Consider the following 20,239-nt stretch of genomic DNA (forward strand, 5'->3'; position numbering starts at 1 on the left):
TAAAGAGTAACATCTTTCCAAATACAAAGGCAAAGGATGGCAGACTGAGGACAAGGCAGAAGTTACAACTACATTATTGAGGCCTGGGTCCTCAAGTGGATACTTGCCGTAAATAAACAAGAGATAACAAGATGGCTGGAAAACTAACCCTGATCTCAGTTAACTGATTTGATCTCAGTTTCAAAACACCTTCTGCTGAAACTGCTTTTCTTGTGAAACATCCTGCTCAAAAGCAAGTCCCTGAGACACATTTGGAGTTCCTCTGGACAAGACCCAAGGTGTTCACTGAGGGGACAGAGGAAGGAGACAGACAGACAGACACGCATGGGTCCCCTTTCAAACCACAGTTAAGAAACTCAATAAAAGAGCCTTTTGCTTGTGTGATTTTTGTTATTCCCATATGAAACATACACAGATGTTTCTGTCAGATTACAGATGTCACTGTCAGGTCAGATTAATAAAAGCCATATTCTCCAGCCAAGCATAAAGAAAAACAAGTAATAAAGGAATTCAAATATACAAACTCCATAAGTGATAAGAACAGGTGAATTCACATTTTGTTTCTGGTCACATACGCTTCTCATTCAGTTAAAAGAATCTGGGAAGATGAGTCTAAATTCACCTACTATTTAGAATAATGATGGCTAAGGAAGCTCCTAGAAAACAACACTTCTAAGGATTGTGGTGGGGAAAGAGAACACCTGAATTGAATATTAAATGAAATGAGCTACACCAAGAACCAAGATAAACATTCCTGAGAGGTTCAGCCAGGTTAGTTATGCAAAAAAACAAGCTGGGTAACAGGCACCCAGAGCCTTACTCACCACAATATCCTCAGGGAAGGTGTCCCTGCTGAAGGAGCCGTCATCAAACACGACCTCATAGAAGGTCTGCGCCGTCACGGCGATAACCCTGCAGCTGTAGTACCGGGTGTTCCGATGCTTCGTGATGACCGTCTGCCCCACAGAGATGCCCTTCTCACCAACCTTGGATTTCTAAGAATGGAGCAGAGAAAGAGGAGAGAAAAGAAACAGGAGAGAGGACAGAAAATAGAAGAAATATTTATTTAGAAGATAATCATTAGTATGATCATGATATATACTTTTAATTTTTAGACCTTTTATTGGGGGATGATTTCAAACTTAAAAGTTGTAAGAATATGAAAACAAAAACATAAACATACTCTTTGACCCTTTATTCAAGATTCATCTCGGTTATTTATTGCTATTTTTAACATTTTATCATTTCGCATGTTTTTGCACATTCTCTATCTTACATGTGTGTATATATAAATATATTTTTATATATGCATATTAAAGTATGTATGTTGTTGTTTTAGTTGGTAAGTCATGTCCGACTCTTTGTGACCCCAGGGACTGTAGCCCAACAGGAGCCTCCATCCAAGAGGTTTTCCAGGCTAGAATACTGGAGTGGGTTGCCATTTCCTTCTATATATGTATATTAAAGTGTATATATATATTAAAAATTGGGTGTGTGTATGCATGTATGCTCAAACCATAAATCATGGGCTCTTATACCTAAATACATCAGTTTGTATTTTATACAGGGATTTTCCTTTACATAACCACAGCACAGTTACTAACTTTAATAAATTTAACATGGATACCACCCTTTAACTGATGACACATATTCCAATTTTGTCAACTGAGCGAATAATGATCTTTATGTGCCCCCATTCTTTATGTACAGGATCCAGTCTCGAGTCAGGTACTGCATTTAGCTGCCAAGTCCTTTTGGCCCCCTGTAACCTGTAACATTTCCACAGCCTCTCTTTGTCTTTTATTATCATGATACTTTTGAAGGATCCAGCTCTCCCTGCCCCTGTTTTTTCAACAGAGCATCTGGCTGATGTTTCCTCCTGATTAGAGTCTGGTATACATTCCTGGCCAGAATACCACACAGACGACGCTGTCATCTTCTCAAGAAACCACATCTGGAGGCACATGTTTATCTGCCTTTCAATAGTGATATTAACTTTGATCCTGGTCAAAGAGCAGTCCAATTTTTCCACTTTGTAATTACTACCTTTCCCTTCTAGCTAATAAGCAATCTGTGGGAGAGCCTTTAACAGCACACAGATATCCTGCTCCTCCACACTTCTGCTTAGATTTAGCATCCACTGATGAATCTTGCTTGATCCAGTTTTACTATGATGGGGATGATATGCTGACTTTTCCTGCTCCAGTACTCCCCTCCACATTTACTCGTTGGCACTTGGCAGTTATTAAGCAAAAACCTCCTACTCTCCCCACATCCATCCATCCATCCGTCATCAGTATGGGATTATTACCTCCTCCTTCACAACTGTTTATAATTCATACTATAATCAATTATTTTGGTGCTCAGATTATCCCAGATTTGGGCAGTAGAAGCCTCTTCAATCGGAGAAGGCAATGGCACCCCACTCCAGTACTCTTGCCTGGAAAATCCCATGGACGGAGGAGCCTGGTAGGCTACAGTCCACGGGGTCGCTACGAGTCGGACGACTGAGCAACTTCACTTTCACTTTTCCCTTTAATGCACTGGAGAAGGAAACGGCAACCTACTCCAGTATTCTTGCCTGGAGAATCCCAGGGACGGCGGAGCCTGGTGGGCTGCTGTCTATGGGGTCGCACAGAGTCGGACACGACTGAAGTGACTTAGCAGCAGCAGCAGCAGCCTCTTCAATCTGTTTCCTATGTCCCTTAAGACATCCTTTTATTTTTTAGCAGTTTCTTCCTTTCTGGCCTCATAAGAGTCTCAAGATCATCTTGCCTCAGCCCTGGAATTAGCATTTCCCTGAGGAACGTGGTTCATTTTTGTGGGCAGTGATATTAGAGGATAAGATCCATGTGCTTAGGTGTGCTTATTACTACAAAGGCATCTTTGCTTCTTGACCCTTTCAGAAGTCAGAGCAAAGAAATGTGTGGATGTGTATAAATATATATACATACAGGTACACACACACACACACACACTTTCATACATACAGGTATACATGTACATACATATAACCACGGAAAACCAGGGACTAGGTCTCAGAGTATACACCATGCTATGAAGTAGAGGACTTCAGGATAAACGTTGTGGGCAAATGCTTGGCAGAATGCTAGGCTCATGCTAAGTACTCCAGACATTTTACCTTGCTGTATTTGGGGCTTGTATTTGTTTGCAATTTATTTTTCAGAATAAGGCTGTTGCTCCCCTGTTAGGAACTCACACAAACCTCATTCCTGCCAGGTACAGAGGGGAGTCACCATCTTACAAGGAGGTCTGCTCAGTCCCTTTTACTCCCTATCTCCAAGTCTCATTCATCAACCTGACTCTTGATGCCACAAGCTCTGCCTCACTGGGGGGCTCCTGAATCAAGCACTTGGGAAGGTCCAGCACCTTTGCTAAATGGGCCCTAGAAGGCACAGTCTCATAATCCCCAAGATACCAACATTAGTCTGACATGTCATCCATAACCTACAGAAAGCCAGGATTCATTAACCCAGTGTCTTCTGGCAGGGGTATTTATAATATCACTAGGAAATAAAGTGTCAATTCAGAATCTTGGTTTAATTAGAGGCTTTACTTCTTTTTTCCTTGAATTTCAAAAAAGGCTGAAACACCTTGAAGGAAACAGATAAAGTGCTATGCTTAAACATTTCCTTCTGGAAACCAAAGAAGAAATGCCCAGAGAGTCACTGACTCACTGGTTCCTCAACAGTCATGTGCTGCTATTCAGGGGACACCAAGCACCTCCCCTGGTGCTGTGGACTCCAACCAAAACCACTAAGACTTGATTCCCATTCCCCGGAATAGGCCCACACAGGTATGTGCTGTGAATTCATATTACAGGTGGCAGGACTCAAGACTAATGATATTCTAGCACACCATCTATGGCATGTCTTCATACTCACAGGCAGAATTAGGGAACCAGTAAGGGCGTTAGCAAAAGCCTAGAAGCAGGAAACCGTCTACTCTGTTCTGGGAACTGCAAGAGATCCTGCCTTGTATGGGGGGGGGGGGCGGGGAAGCAGGAGAAAGAAGAGCTTAGAAATGGCCTGGGGCCCAGAGGTCAGGCTATGGGGGAGAGAGGGAAGTAGGGCAGGTCTCACACCATTCTAAGGAGTCTGGACATTACCCTGTGGGCCTAAGGGAGCCACTGAGAGGTTTAAGTACAGCAGAAAAATGATCCGGGTCCATGTGACTCCAGGGGGAGAAGGGGCATCTCCAGGTGGGAGATGAGGGCCTGGAGTACAGAACTACAGACAAAGATGCTCATGGTTTGGACAGAAGGCTAACTCTCCCAGGTGTGTTCCTAAAGGTCCCCTCTTTGCAGAGTGAGCTCTGCCATCTAGTTTCTCACATGTCTAACCAAATAAAAGGAAATTTTTCTTCCTTGAAATCATTCCCTACTGATTGCTAGGTTGGCTGGAAAATTTTTCTCTGACTTTAGGTGTAGTTAGGTGTGTAAACATTTTGCCAAAGCACAAGAGGAAGGAGCCTGTAGTGATTTAAACACACTGTGCTTGAAGCAAAAATCTTTAACAGCTGGGCCACAGTACTTTACATATGCCAAAATAACTCCCTAGTTTCCTACTTCATTCCTCTGTCCAACCATTTTAAACATATCTAACCTTTCAAAGCACGAGAGCAACTTAGATGTAATAATAAATTTGAGTGAAGGCACAGTTTGTAGAATTCTGGAACTTCGAAATTAAGCCTATGGCTGCTTCCCAAGATTGTACTGGTTCTAACTGCCTCTAGGAGGCGAAGTTCACAACCTGGGTGACTGAACCCAGTGGTTCTGAGTGACCTGGATTAAGGCCAAAGGGGGCTTTATGTTGGCAGCGTCTTTTTTTCAAACGCTGTCCCTCTTTGTCAAACGGCCTTAAAAACATTCATAGTCAGAATGGCATGTAGTGTATTTTACTATGATGTTAGTTTCTTCGTGCATGCATATTTTATTGAAATTGCAACTCATCCTCCAAGGAAAGAATGTTTTGGATTTGAATTATAAGCTCAGCTTCATACTAACTATGTGATCATAGGGATGTTACATAACCTTTGTCAGCCTCAGTTTGCTCATCTGCAGAAGGAACAGTAATACTTACATTAAAGGTCTGCTATAAATATGAAGTACATAAAATGTCTAGACCCACAAGCAATTGGTTCTCAGCAACTGTTCAGTGGCTTCATTTTAAGAAGAGACTATATATGAGACCCTAGCCCCAGGTAAATAAACCACTCTTCTCTATAGTACCCCAGTAACTGGCATGCACACAGCAGTACCCTGGTTTCTCATGACAAGGCTCAATCCAGCTCTAAATCATCACTGCCCTGCTCTTCACCTCATCCTCTTATGACTCCAATTCTTGTCAAATGGGGGCACATGGCTATGGTCCTTAGGAAGGAAGGCATAAATAATGGGGTCTCCTCCCTCCACCCGCAAGACTCTCAAAGCCTTTGTTTACAACTCTCTTAAGGCTCTGGTCAAATGTCATTTCACTGACTATCCCTCCTGTAACAGGGCAAAATCCATGGGTCAGTGCCAGGACCAATTTGTCTTTTTATCCATGGCATGCAACACTGTTGCTGCCAGATAAACAATGAATGAATGAATGGAAAAATAAATGGACAGGAAAAAAAACTAAATATATGATCTATGAGAACAGGTACAGACATATTTTTTTTTAAATGGGAGAAGATTGATTCTAATTACTCACTGGCCAGAAAAGAGCAAAAAGAAACAAAGGGGAGTTTTAGGAAGAAATTCCTCTTTGTTAGGGTAGCTAGGCATGTGTGTGGGTAAGGGGTGGTAATAAAGGTTTATGGTGAAATTCACAGGGTCTGGGTAGTGGAAGCAGCCAGTCAAGGGTGAAGAAAAATGATAGAGAAAAGGTTGATTCTAGACCACAACTATTTTTTTTTCCTGCTAGGACATGAAATTTATGCAAACTGGCTAGCTGGAAAGATGGCCAGCATACAAATTAAATAAACTGCCTTCATCTAAATAAAAAATTTTATAAGCCTCAAGCATGACCATTTCATGGGAAGTATTAAAGAAAATGGATTTTTTTCATAATGCTATTTTGATATGATTTCTGATTTATTTTTGCAGGAAAAATTTATTGACAAGCATATCCTATAACTGATTATACATACTCAAAAATACTTCCTGTCAGAAAAGCCTAAGAATCTATTGATGTTAACAATGTCATTTCTCATCAGAGAAGACAGTCATTATGCAAGGGGCTCCATCAGATTATGGTTTTTGAAGATTTACTGCACAGGCTAAGATTGTTAAAGTCAAATTTTCTTTAACATACACTATGCAGAAATGAACAGTGCTTTAACTGGAAAAAAAAACTCAACTTCTCATTTTAAAAAGATAGAAACAGTTCAAAATTCTAGGGATGTGAAAAGAAAATGTTAACTAAGAAATTGTTATAGACATTTTACAAAAGCATCGAAGAGTCACTGGGACAAAAAACACAGATATGTTACCAACACATGTCCATACTCATGAGTTAATTAAACTCTCGCAATAACTCTGTAGTTGTTAATTCTCACTAAATAGATGAAGTCACTGAGGTACAGGTCGAGTCACTTTTCCAAGGTCTCAAAGCTGGTGAGAGGCTGAAGTGGGGCCCAGAACCAGGTGCTCTCCCATCACGAGTGCATGCGTCGGTATCATCAACCAGGGAAACACACGTGGAAAGACATCCGAGGAGAAATAAAACCAACCAGGAAGTGACAGGAAAGGAATTCGAGCAGTTGCCTAAAGAAGCTACATTTCCTTCTGTTCTTTTCTAACTTATTTATTGACTGCCTCTTCTGTTCTACATACCATTTGAGACACTTTGTTTAATCTCCCCAGTATAATCAGAGTCAAATAAGCTACTTTGATTTGGAGCCTATCTGGAGATGAAAAATGCAGAACATATAATTGCATATGCACTCACATATATACACTGCAACAAATTGCAAAAATGCTCACAAACCTTCACTCCTTCCTGTTTACACACATCCTCTGAAATGTGACTTTGCAGTTCTTCCCACCAAAGGCTGGAGTCTACCTCCTCAACCCTCAGATCTGAGCTAGTCTTCTGGCTTAACCGGCTTTGGCCAAAAGAATACAACAGAAGTAATGGTATGCATATTCAAAGCCTCTTCACATGCCTGCCCTCTCCCCAGGGGCCACAAATTCTGTCCTGTGAAGAAACTTGAGTTATCCTCCTGCTGGCAGATGAGAGACCACCCTGACCAGAGATGAGGCCCAACACATATGAGAGAACCCAGCCAAAAGAAGACAAGCAGTTCTTCAGCTGACCACAGATGGATGAGGCAACCAGTCTGAAACAGAAGAACTACCCAGCTGAGTCCAGCCTTCACTGATGACAGCTGATGCTGGGAAAGATCAAGGGCATGAGGAAACAGGGACAAAAGAGGATGAGATGGTTGGATGGCATCATCAACTCAATGGACATGAGTTTGAGTGAACTCCAGGAGATAGTGAAGGACAGGGAAGCCTGGCATGCTGCAGTCCATGGGGTTGCAAAGAGTCAGAAACGACTGAACAACAAAAAAAAGCAGAATCAGTAGGCTAAAGAGTTGTTGTTTAAAGCCACTAAGTTTTGTGATGGTTTGTTACACACACAACTAAGAAAAAAGAATACATTGACACTTGAACAACGTCAAGGTTAGAGGTGCTGATCCCCTCACACACAGTTGAAAACTCACATATAACTTTACAGTAAGCACTCATATCTACAGATTTGACCAATTATGGATTGTATAGAATTCAATATGTATTTATGGAAAAAAAATCCATGTATAAGTGGACCCACGCAGAATCAAATCTACTAAGAAAATAGTATACTAAATGGTTGGCTATATATAACACTAGATAATGGGATTTTATCTGTTTGGTTCTTTACATTTTATCTGTTTGGTTCTTTCTCTTTGTAGTTTCCATTATATACAGTTGTCCCTTGAACAACACAGGGGTTAGGGGCACCCCCTAACACACCCTGCACCCCTGCACATTCAAAAATCTGCATATTGTTCTCTCTGCCTCAAAAATGAAGGAATTAATACATGACTCAACCAAGAGCAGGAAGCTGTAACAGTTTGGACAGAATGAGGACTCTTGATGCCATATACTGTGATCTCTAACCAAACACAAACTTTTCTCCACATTTAGTTAATTTAAAGATCTATAAAATGAAAATACAGGTATTATACTTATTGAAAAAAAATCCACATATAAGTGGACCTGCACAATTCAAACTCATTTTGTTCAAGAGTCAATTGTATTTCTTTAATAATTATCACCACAGCCTTCTGATCATCTGAACCAGGCCTAAGGGAGCCAGGAGGCCCCATATACACATGTGCCCAGAAGGCCACTGAGAATGGAGTGTTTGCTGCCATGGACCCCCTCGGTTAACTTGTGAACCTATGGATTCCTACTCAGAATAATGTTTTTAAATGCATAAAATAAAACACAAGATTATCTTCCCCTCAAATTACACTGAAATAATACTGAAAAAACAAATTTGTGATATAATATATATACTTCTTTAACAATGTATTAAATACTAATACCTAGTGGCAGGTCTAGTAACAACTATTAATATCCTAATTTCAAAGATGCAATGGGCATAAGTAATATTTTGAGATCTCTCTCCCAAAGGTAATGTGATTTCCACTGTGGACAGAGTCACAGAAACTGCTAATGCCACCTCTGCCTATGCTCAAAACTGACAGAATCATTAATTGGAGCTAGAATTTAGAAAGAAATTTTCAATTTTTCCCCTCATGCTCTCACAGACCAATTTCTCAATACTAAACTGTTCAAAGGATTTTATCTATTTAAAGGCACAGCACTCAACCTTTTAACAACAGCTCACAACAATGTTATTTATATATGCTGCTTGTATAAACTGTCAATAAATGGACACAGCAGTAAAATGAAACTCCATGAAGACATCTCTGTGAAGACTGAAGTTATGGACCCTAAAATGAGTAATTTTGGGGTGACCTAAACTGGACCAGGAATCTAACTTAAGTACTGACATTGGAATATATACTATATTCTCCAATATTCAATATCATGTCTCCTCAGTGAGTTTCTGACAGAGAGCAGAGAGAAGTTAGTTCAAATATGATCTTTGCAGTGATAGCTTGGCAAGGAGTCCTATGTGGTAGAGGAAGGAAGATTTCTATCCTTGGCAAGAAGAGTCTTCTCTTATTGGACCTGGGAAGGCGGATGTGTGTTCATACCCTGAAGGAGGGTCACCCACCATCCATGTGATGAGATGAGTCATGGGCAGGGATGTCATCTTAGGAAAATCCCTGAGTTTGTCATCCATCTGTATAATGATGGTAATAAAGGGTGCAAATCCAAATAAAATAGTATATGTGGAGGTGCACATAGGTACCTCTCATAGGTACATCCATCATTCAATCAGTAAGACTGGAGATTTGAAGGAAAAAGCTTAGCAACTTATTCCATCAACAGGCCAAAATGCACATTTCCATGTATATCCAATAACCCTTTTACCTTCTCAACTTTATTATTACTCCTAATTTCTAGGAATTAATAACATGTGAGATGTTATTATATTTTTTCAAGGTATCCATTTTATAAAAAGTCCTACAGGTATCAGAGTAATACATTAATACAAACTATTATTCTTTCAACAAACTTACACAGCAAAAATCACTCATCTAAATATGCCTTGTAATAATGAAAGGTTTCTTTGTAAAATTACAAGAGCTAGGTAAAAATATTTTACCCAGAAAAACTTAAATCCCTGGAGCTTCATGAAGAAATAATTGCTTTTATAGCACAAATGCACATGTAGGCTCATAAAAATGTCACAAGTATTTAATTTTCGATATGTCTGTTTGTTCACGTGTACTTGATTTCTCATGGGTTTTTAAGTACAAACATATAATACAGTGGGAAATGGTGGTAAGCAGTTTCCCAGCAGATTTAAGGCCTTATTCAGTTTAACGTCTGTATAACTAACAGGCTGTGGAAGAAACTGAGGGGAAAGAAAAACATGAATTATTTTCCATTTGAGTCATTAGCTCACCTCAGAGGTGGTAGTCTTGTTCAGGAGCTAAGTGAAGGGGAGTGGGATGGGAGAAACATATTCAGGGGCTTCACTGTGTTAATGTAGGAAACTCTCAACAGGCAGGCCAACACCTGCTTTCCATTCTGAATAGTTTCAGTAACGTACTTTATAAAGAGCAGAGAGGAAAGTTCCCATCAGTTGGACTGGTGGAGCTGGAGGTGGAGCATCCACCGCTGAGATGGAATCTGATGTGAGCTCTTGATAAGTCATTTCCAATCTCATTAGCTGCTAGAGAGTATGTGAGTCCCTGGATGCCTGGCGCCAGAAGCTCTGCCTTGGGCTTTTATATTTCAGATGCTCTTCAGGCTTCTTAGGTCTAACTGTAAAACTGGGGGGTTGGAGAGGGGACTATAGATTCAACAAACTCTCAATCATTCATAGCAGGCTATGTGTGTGTTTAAATTTTATGTGAAAATGCAAAGAACCTAAAATATACAAACAATGTTGGAATGAATTATAATTTTGGAGAAATGAGGAGACAAAGTATTCATTCATTTATAAGGTACTGTACTTTTAAAAAATGACCTCAGATAGGGCATTTACAACGGAGACAAGCAAGGGACATGGGGCATTACTACACAGTTCTCCTACCGATAAGGATTTTTGGATCTCAATTACAGTGGGTAACTGGGTTAAAAATAGCTAAAAGAGATGAAAAGATTTTCTTAACAAGGTGACCTAAAGCAAAACAGATTAATTAAAGGGCTTAATAATTGTTCTATGTCACCAAGAAGCAAGCCTGGGTAAATAATGAAGCCATGTAAGCTAATTCAAGCCATGATCTCAAACTGGAAAAGTGTAGCCAAATCAGCACCGTCTCAATGACACACCACGTGCTCTGACTTTGGAGACAGGTAAGTTCTGGAAGTTTAATGACTGCTGAACCTCTGTGAAGTTCCATTTCATCATCTGTAGAATGGATACAACTAGAAAAACCTGCAACAGAGGGTTACTGTGTGGACCAAAAGAGACAATGCACTACTGGTGAAAGCGTTCAATAAACTATAAAAGGCATTACACCAATATTAGCTACTATTAATTTTATTTACCTCATCTATCTCGATATGCTGCTCTCAATGAAAAACGACAGTCACCTTGAACACAAGAGAAAATCAGGGTGGCATAGTCAATTCTGACTCTATACAGGCACACTACTTCCATAAGCATCAGAGAGAAAGGGAGGGAGAGAGAGAAAGAGGGAGAGAGAGGCTGAGAATGAACACATGCAAGCTTCCTAAGCTTCCTTGAAAATCGCAGGAGAAACAGCCAGAGGAGCAGTGGAGAAGTCAGCCAAAAGCTTCCTACCGCTCATCACAACCGCAGCAGGAGCAGTGCAGATTCTGCCACGTGGGCTCAAGGATGTTAATCAAAGGGGACAAATACACAAAGCCTTTAACATCCACTATTAATTAAGCAAGCTGATATCCATCTGTCAGTCTGTCAAGTGTTAATTAAATGTCTCTCTGTGCCCAGCACTGTGCTTGAAAGAGTGCTGTGTGGGCTCCAGTGGAGGCAGGAAGGGGAGAGGAAGGACTGAGAGGCTCCTAGGCAGCAACCTTCCCTTCCCAGCCCCCTGCCTATAGCCCTCCAACAACATCTAATGCTAACCTCTGGTTCCTGCAGCCTCAGCCAAAGCTGCTTCTTAGCATCTATTAAGGATGCTCTTCTTTTCTCTAAATACATGATAAAGACACAAGACAATAGATTTTAAGGTATAGTTAAAACTTGTCTAATGTGAGGGTTTGCAAATTTTTAATTTTCTTCCAATTGCTGAGAAATATATGAGAATATGGGGACAAACCTGACTAAAAGGCCTACATAAAACTCAAGGAGAGACAAACACAATGGAAAATAACTCATAAGGACCTTCAATGCCCACAAAGAAATGAGGTTTCACTTCTCCCTCCCTTTTGCCCCAAGAAAAAGCTTCTGAGTGCCAGGTCAGCCCAGTAATGGCTGAAAGAAAAATTAAAAGAATATTTTATTGAAAAAAAATTGTAGAAAAAGAAATCTCTTATGTTCCTTCATATACTACTCTATAATTTCACAGATCCCCTACACCCAGTGTGGGAGAAGAAGACAGAGAGATGCACGCAATCTCATGGTGAAAACAAAGTCAACTTCAGATCAGGAATGGTCAAGAAACCATCCCTTTTACCCAGAAAGGGAGGAAGTATTGATTTGCATGTGAAAAACATCTCAGATCCCAAGATGGCTACCAACACTCTGTGGAAGGGTGGGACAAAGAGATGGGGTAGCCCCAGGCTGACTGGCTTCCTGCCAAGAGATCTCAAGAGGCCTTTCTAGTTAATTTAGAGCTTTATACATCATGTTTGGTGAATGTGGACAAAGAACACAGACCTACAGAGTAGCCCTTTAGATAAAAAATGATGGAACTTATTTAAGTGCCTTTTCCACTGCTTGCAGTTAAGTCTCATTAAACTATAGTTTCATTACACTGTGTCAGTATCTATGGATTTCATTATGACTATGGCATCTAATTACTGTTTTCTACATGAAGGAATTGAAAATCCTGCCTCTTATGCTTTACAAGATGTTGGAATGTCAAATTCTCTTTGCTGTTGTGTGCCTGCTGACATATTCCATTTATATTTCTCTACTGTATCCAGGGTGCTTGACTGTAATACCAATGTTAAAATATGGGATTAGTGTCATTACTTAATTTTCTTAACAAGCTATCAGACAATAATGCATGCCCTAATTATTTTTTTTTAAAGGAGTATTAAATTGCTGAAAAGCTTAAAATTTCCTGAGAAATAATTCTGTGAAAAGCTAAGCAAGTGTTTCATATAGAAACACACCTTACCTATGCTAAAAAATGTAACCAGATAAGCGGTTCTTAGAGTGCAAGACTTGATTTCCCTCAGTATGTGTGGTCCATGAAGTTGTCAAGTATCAACGGTCCCATGTAAACAGTCCTCCCTGCACTTGCCCCTCCTGCAGTAGACTGGCTGACTGCTCCCTGGTCCGACGATGCACTTCGGGGGAGGGGCTGGGGATAAGACGGCCAAGTAGACAATACAACATGACAAGTACTTCCTGGGGGTTCTGATGAGTCTGCTTTAGTGATAAACACCAAACTCCTGTAACCAAGATGCAGATTTTTCCTGAGTTTTTCTTTTTCAAGTCAGGATTATTTTGCAGTTTTACAAAGCTAAATAAAAAGTTCAGGCAAAATTTTCCTTTCCACATTTTTGAGAGAGAAGAAGTTAGCCAAGGCTGTTGAACAAGAGATCTCCTGGAAATCAGGGCTCCTCCACACAGGGTGACTGCTAACACTCATATCAATACACTTAAGGCCTCAGTAGCCAACACTGCTTCAGAGTTATTTCAGGGGCTCTTTGGGCCCTTAGGAGCAAGCACTGTCTATTTATAAAATAAATAAGGCATCCCATACAACCTATGTCCTAACATTTTTCAAATGCCTTTCGATGCTTCCAGGAAATTTGAAATAATGTTTGTTTGTTTTTTAACCCAACCAGATTAAAGGATAAAGGACAAGAAATCAGAGTCTGGAGAAATGCTATACTTAAAGGCAGAGATATTGTTCTGAGTCACTGGGAATTGACTCTGCTTTCTGCCCCCAGATGACAGTGTGGCCTGTTGATCAGGAGTCTGATTCAAGAGCCAGGTGCTCGCACATTTTTCCTTAAATGGAAAGGCCCAGACTGTTAAGAGTAAATCCTTCCAGAATGGAAATGTAAACCCCTTACACAGAGCAACTATGTGGTAGCAAACTATAGTTCTGCTTCAATACAGCAGCAGCCAGTCACATGTAGATGCTGTCACAACGGGGCAGCCCACTAGGGAACGGTGTGCCGGAGAGGTGCCACACCGAGACACTCGGCCTTTCTCTGCCTGCATGGTCTCCCCCTTCTGATTAGCTTCTGTTCCGTTGACTGAATTAAAATCAGAATCTGCAATGGAGGCATCTGTTATCTCTTCCTGCAAATTCAAAACTCCCCCTGAAACACTTTAATTAGCATCAGAAATGGGTCTGGAATCTCTGCAGCTGGTGCCCTAGCGGGGACTGGCACAAAGACCCTTATCAAGTGACTAGACTCTGAAAAGGGACTGGAAAATGGAGGGACAGAAGGGTAAGCTAAAGATGGCTCCATGGCGGCAGAAGAGCGTTTGCCTGGGACCATGAAGTCACTGTGGGGAGCTTGTGGGGCGAGTGTTAGTGGAATTTTTCTCTATGCCCCACAACCAGGCCCAGCAGAAGGTATGACGTCCCTCCAACAGACTCCCTGGGTCTCCCTAACTACACCAGGTATGATGGAAAGACAATGGAAACCCAGAGCCTGAGACTGTGCTCCAGAGCCTCTGAAGCACTTCTTCTACTGACTGGAAGCCTGAAGGAGAAGAGCTCCATGATCACTGACCTTGCCCTTCCCCAGAAAATGTCTACAGAACTAGCAGCAGGAAATTACAATGAGGGTTATTAATAAAATACAGAAGTTTGAAGTGGGATGTTTAATTTTCTTGATAAAATTAAGAAAAACACTGTATTCACTGGTTTTACCTAATAAAGTGAGCAAGGGAAAAATTGGTTCCAACTGCAAATGCCTAAAATGTCTGTGTTAAATATTTCTTCTCCCAGGCAAATCTGGCCTTAACTTTCTGTCATCTAGGATACACGGATTGAGAGCTCAACAAAACACTACTACTGATAAAAGAGATTTCTTTTTGAAAGGTATGTCTGATTTAGAAAGATTGAACACACTCACTCCTAAATCACTATATTATTTGTTTGTTTTTTTGAACCCTTGCTAAGAATTTTTTATACCAGACCTTTGCTTTGGTCAGAATGCTTTCTGCTATTCAATAACAGCACAAATTCAGAAGGACGTTTCAAAAACAACGTACATAGAAGAAACAAACCATATACAAATATCAGATTATTATGCACAAGTCTAAGAAGAGTTTGTTATTTGGTCATAACAAACTTTACTAACTGAACAGAAAGGGGGTTAGCAATACCTCAACTGTTACAGAAAAAACAACAATCATCAAACAATCATTAACATTGTCAGTTAATCACAAAAACACGCAGATCAGGGTGACGAACAGGGTTTATGGAAATGAAAACATTCAGATCATTGTTAGATGAGTGTTAGTGTTAGTTGCTCAGTCGTGTCCAACTCTTTGAGACCCCATGGACTACAGCCCAACAGGCTCCTCTGTCCATGGGATTCTCCAAGCAAGAATACTGTAGTGAGTTGCCATTTCCTTCTCCAAGATGAGTGTTAACTACAATAAATTCTGGTTCTCTTTCTTAAAAGCATGAATGGGACAGAGTCAAGCCATAGGATGGCGCTCCAAACTTAAGGAGGGAAAAGAAAAAACCAAAAGATGATGGACTCATACCATGGGTTGAATCAAGAGACAACCAGATGATTGAGAATTAATCACAAGTTAGAGTTTGGTTTCCTTTCACTGTGGCCTTCCAGTGCCAGCTCCAATGCAGTTGACACATCAACTTAGCAAACTCAAACTTTCTCTTTTAGAACCAGCACAAATGTTACCTCCTCTGTGAATGCCACCTGACTGCCCCAGATAGAATTACTAACTTCCTTCCAAGGACTCTCAAAACATTTCACTCGTATCTTTATTTAGCCTATCTTATTAGGGAATAGAGCACGGCAGCTAAGAGCCTTGCTTCTGCATCAGAGTGCTTGGTTTTGACTCTGCATGGTCACAGTGTGACAGAAGCACCAAGAAGAAAATTATAGTCAACTGGTACCTGCTGGATCTGTAAAAGGCTAGAACCCATGATGATGTCCAAAAGCATCATTGGGAATTCACAGTGGGAGTGAGTGTTTGAGGTCTCTCCATATCAATCCATAATCAACCTGAAACACTGCAGACCCTTTTTATAATTAATGAATTCATATAAAAGTGTTCCTGATTTCTTAATATTTTTTTATCATTTGGTGTTTTCTCAATAACCAATACTGTAAGTATAATATGCTATGCAATATTTTAGGGTTTAGAATTTAGGGGCCTTGCAATATTTAGGGGCCTTGCAATATTTTAGGGTTTAGAATTTAGGGGCCTTGATCACCCAATGCTCCACATACTGGCAAGGTGAGAACTGTTTCTGCACACCAAGGAAGGTATTATTGTTAGTGATGACAGATATTCTCACCCCACTACCACCCAAAGGTTAGTTACACAAGCATGGATTAACCAGAAGGGCTGCCTTGTTCCAAGTCCTTCACCAAATCCTGGGCAATGCAGGTGTTCCCTCCTGTCCTGAGCCATGCACAGTGATGGCAGGGAAGGAGTTAGTGAAGCTTGCCTGTGCTGCTGACCTGAAGACAGAAGCCAGCAAGTGTTGAGCAAGGATTCAAGTTCTATAACAAAGATGAATACTACATAGAATAGAACATGAAGGTGAGCTAAAGAGAAAAGAGAACCTTTCAGAGTGGGAGGGGCCAATACAGAAGCCAACATAACCACTACTTTCCAATGTCCACACCAAGAATACTGCCTTGAAAAAAGGTGCCCATGCAAAATATGTAACATGCACTTGATAAAAGATGCTCAATAAATACTACCTCTCTTTTGTCCACTAAGCTCATTCTCTAGCATTAGAGAGCTATTTCAACAAATTTATACCAAACAGCTTCTATGGATGGCTGAGTACTAATTTAAAAGATAAAACACTGGTTAAATCTACTAAATATAATGATCTAGCTAAAATAATAGAAAAAAATGAAAAAATACACCAAACAGCAGGAAAAAAAATTTGACCCCTAAGACATTTTCTCTACTCAAATTCTTCCTCTTTTTTTGAATAAGTGTCTATCTCCACATTAGCAGCCAAAACTTAGAAAATGATAAAGGAAATAAATTTCTCAAATGTCTTTGATAGGAAAGGGTATTAAGATAAAAACAATGTACCTTGTATAGGACTGTATTAGAGGCACTTTGCTTTTTACAATGTATTAATGCATAAAGTACAAGGAATTCTGGAGCTCCAATACTGTATACATAGAACAAACACTATAATCTAATATGAAGGTTTATTGAAGTAATTTGCTTGGAAAAAATCTGTGCATGCCATCTTTCTCAGCTCTGCTGCCTTTCGTTATTCAGCCATCTCTTCCACTGGACACCTGTCTAGTTAACTCAGGTGTGAGGAGACAGTCAGTGGCTGTACTTTGCAGGAAGTCTAAAATTTGTGAGTAGTTCATTGTTTGCTTTGAATAAGAAATGCTTCCAAAGCTACCAGTTTCAAAACCATTTTTACCATTTATTGTGTTCTCTGTCTTTTCCTTACAAACATCTGTTAAACATGCATGTAAGTGGGTTAGGAATACATCCAATGGAACCTTCAGAAATAGAGCCCAGAAAGAGGCCACAGTGGATGATGGCAAAGGATGGTCAAGTATCACAACACTACTGACATTATCACATGTGCACATACACAAGCACACACGAATAAAACCTCATATTTGCAAGAAAGCAGGTACCAGTCAAAAAAAATATATGTTTGACAAAAATACTGAAAACTCTATACTAAAATTTAGGTTATAATAACAGGGACCAGAGACAGGGGTAGGGGTGGGGGACTAGTGGTTCACTTACTATAACATGGTCCTTTCTATTTCAAGAATTTGAAAGCTGGTCTCCTTGGTGGTCCATTGGTTAAGAACCCACCTGTCGATGCAGGGGACAAGGGTTCAACCCCTGGTCCAGGAAGATTCCATGTGCCACAGAGCAACTAGGCCCGGTTGCATAACTACTGAGCTCACATGCTACAACTACTGAAGCCCACGCACCTTAGAGCCTAAGCAGCAATGAAGACCCAGTACAGCCATAAGTAAATAATAATAAAGAATTTGAAAGCTACCTATTTTCCCAAATACTATCATTCTAACCACAGAGTATGCTTATTGTCCAATGGAAAAGTACATTATAATAAATCAGATGAAATTTTTGTACCATTATCCAGAGTGATTTTATATCCAAAGATCAAAAACATTGAATAAGCTAGTATATTTAAAGTAATTTATGGCATTAAAGGAGAAGTAGAATTTACTTTAAAATGGTCCTTTTGGATGCAAAAAGCAAACAATGGAAGAAGCAAAAAAAAAAAAAAAGTAAAACTGGTGTACTGAAGCAACTGTAGTTTTATACTTCATTTCACCTAAATCGGTCAGGCATCCTCTACTCTCAGAAATGCCTGTGATGGGTTGCCAAGTTAGCCTGGACTTCATCTTATGAGTTTTTTTACTGCTATGATTCAGCAGTTGCCTATTACTACCAAACAATCTCAGCATGGTCGAGAACACAGACAAACTACACTTCTGACTCTGGGGAGTGTATCCCCTGGCATTCACAGCTTACACAAAGAGAGATACTTGAGTGAAGTTCAATTTTTTTACGCTTGAAAAAGGAAAGCACATTTAATGCAATTAGGGTAATTACAATGCTCTTAACCAAAGTTGCCAGATTCTATGGATTCCCTCAAGTTAGTTGTCAAACATTTTTGGGAGGAATCCATACCTGGAGTCTAATTAAGAATAATGGAAAAGTATTAGCTACCAGGAATGTATTTCAGAAATCCAGTGTTCAAAGTGCTTCCCCCTAGAGAATTTTGCAAAGGCAATTTATGAACACTAAAATGTTTTCCTCATAGAGAAACCCCACCACATGTAATGCTGTAAATTATATGATTTCCCCCCCACCCTTTACAAAGTATACCAAGTTCTAAAGTGATCTGTAGGGAAGAGTAGTTTCTAAATCACCTCAAAGTCAAATATTTTCTCTTTCATCATCATTTATGAAACACATTAGTAACATAAACCTGACTGAACCAAACGCATCAGAGTTAAGATGAATGAGGTCCTGATTAAACACCTGGATCTCTTTAATAGCAACTTCAATATAATCATCAGTAACCACAGAGCTCTGGAATATTAAAAAGGGAATATATGATCCCAAGCAAAGGTTCAAATGAACACCTCTAGCGCCACTTGAGGTTTGGGGTGTGGAATTCAACGAACAGTAGACTATGGGCTGAAAACATATTTACATTCCAGCACCTGTTGCTCATTAACTGAAACTATTTGGGCAAAAAACTGAACCTCTCTGAACTTGGGCTTCCTATCCTTGAAGTGAGGATAGTATTACTCATGTGGCCCAGTTCACAAAGGACTGTAGCAGCAACAGCGGCAGTGGAAGCAATGAAAAAGAGAAAGCAGTAATCAACTTTCATTTTCTGAGGGCTTACAGTGTGAGGTGAACTGAAAACCACACGATAAGATGGGCATGCCATTGTAGACAAGGAAGCCGAGGCTCAGCGAGAAGAACTCATACAAGGCTGTACATGTGCTCCTGGCAGAATGTAAGTGTGAACAGCAACAACTCTGACTCCAGAGGCTGTGACCTGGTTCACATTTCAAAATGTGTCCTCATGTGTCGTCTGATGAGGTAACGTTAGCAACTGCACTGTAAATGGCAAAGTGCCAGTAATGCAATGTGTTATTGTTGTAATTTTTTAAAGTTGCTAAAGTGGGTTTTCTGCTGAGTACATGTACTATGCTTAGCAAGAGCCCATCAACTCAAGAAATTAAGGAAAAAACACAAATGAATATGTAACTTGAGGCCTACGACAATGGAAAATAACTTTAAATTAGACGTGACAGTTTGTGATGTCATTTTCTACATTTGCACATTCACATGCATCCACACAAAGGCCCAACCCACAAACATCAAGTATTTCTCAAGACACCAGAAGAAGCTGCTGGAATCAAAAAGCTGAGAGATGTGTTGTATAGGGGTCATGGCTCCCCAGCCCATGGTAATGACCTGGAAGGCTGCTCACAGGAGGTGATTAGAGACATGGGACAAGCATGTGAGGCTGCAAATAGTCTGTGGCCAAGCTTCCTGAGACCGGCAGCACATTAGTGAAGCTGAGGGTCAATAGGATGCTTCAGCCTCCTCATTGACAGCCACAGACAATGATGGTGATCAGGAAAGCTAACCAAGGCAGAGCAACCATCTCTGCACTATCTGAACTATTCTAAGCCTTTGAAACAGTGGAAAAAATCCATTCACCAAGGACAGGT

General features: G+C 40.2%; 1 protein-coding gene across 22 annotated transcripts in view; it reads right to left on the reverse strand.

Moving 5' to 3' along the window:
* KDM4C (lysine demethylase 4C) overlaps positions 1–20,239 on the reverse strand; it is a 435,647-nt gene that overhangs the window by 83,458 nt on the left and 331,950 nt on the right. For 19 of the 22 annotated variants that reach the window (XR_014056674.1, XR_014056681.1, XR_014056693.1 and 16 more), the window contains one exon: positions 825–995. Coding sequence is in view for 10 of the 22 variants with exons in the window: in XM_081500458.1 (XP_081356584.1) it covers positions 825–995 (171 nt within the window). In the remaining 12 variants the exon portion in view is untranslated. Of the gene's footprint in view, positions 1–820; positions 996–20,239 lie in introns of all 22 variants that reach the window. The other 3 variants (XR_014056696.1, XR_014056694.1, XR_014056700.1) reach the window with 1 other exon arrangement.

The sequence above is a fragment of the Giraffa tippelskirchi genome, chromosome 1 (genome assembly GCF_054371585.1).
Source record: "Giraffa tippelskirchi isolate mGirTip1 chromosome 1, T2T-mGirTip1v1.2.pri, whole genome shotgun sequence".
Taxonomy (NCBI): Eukaryota; Metazoa; Chordata; class Mammalia; order Artiodactyla; family Giraffidae; genus Giraffa; species Giraffa tippelskirchi.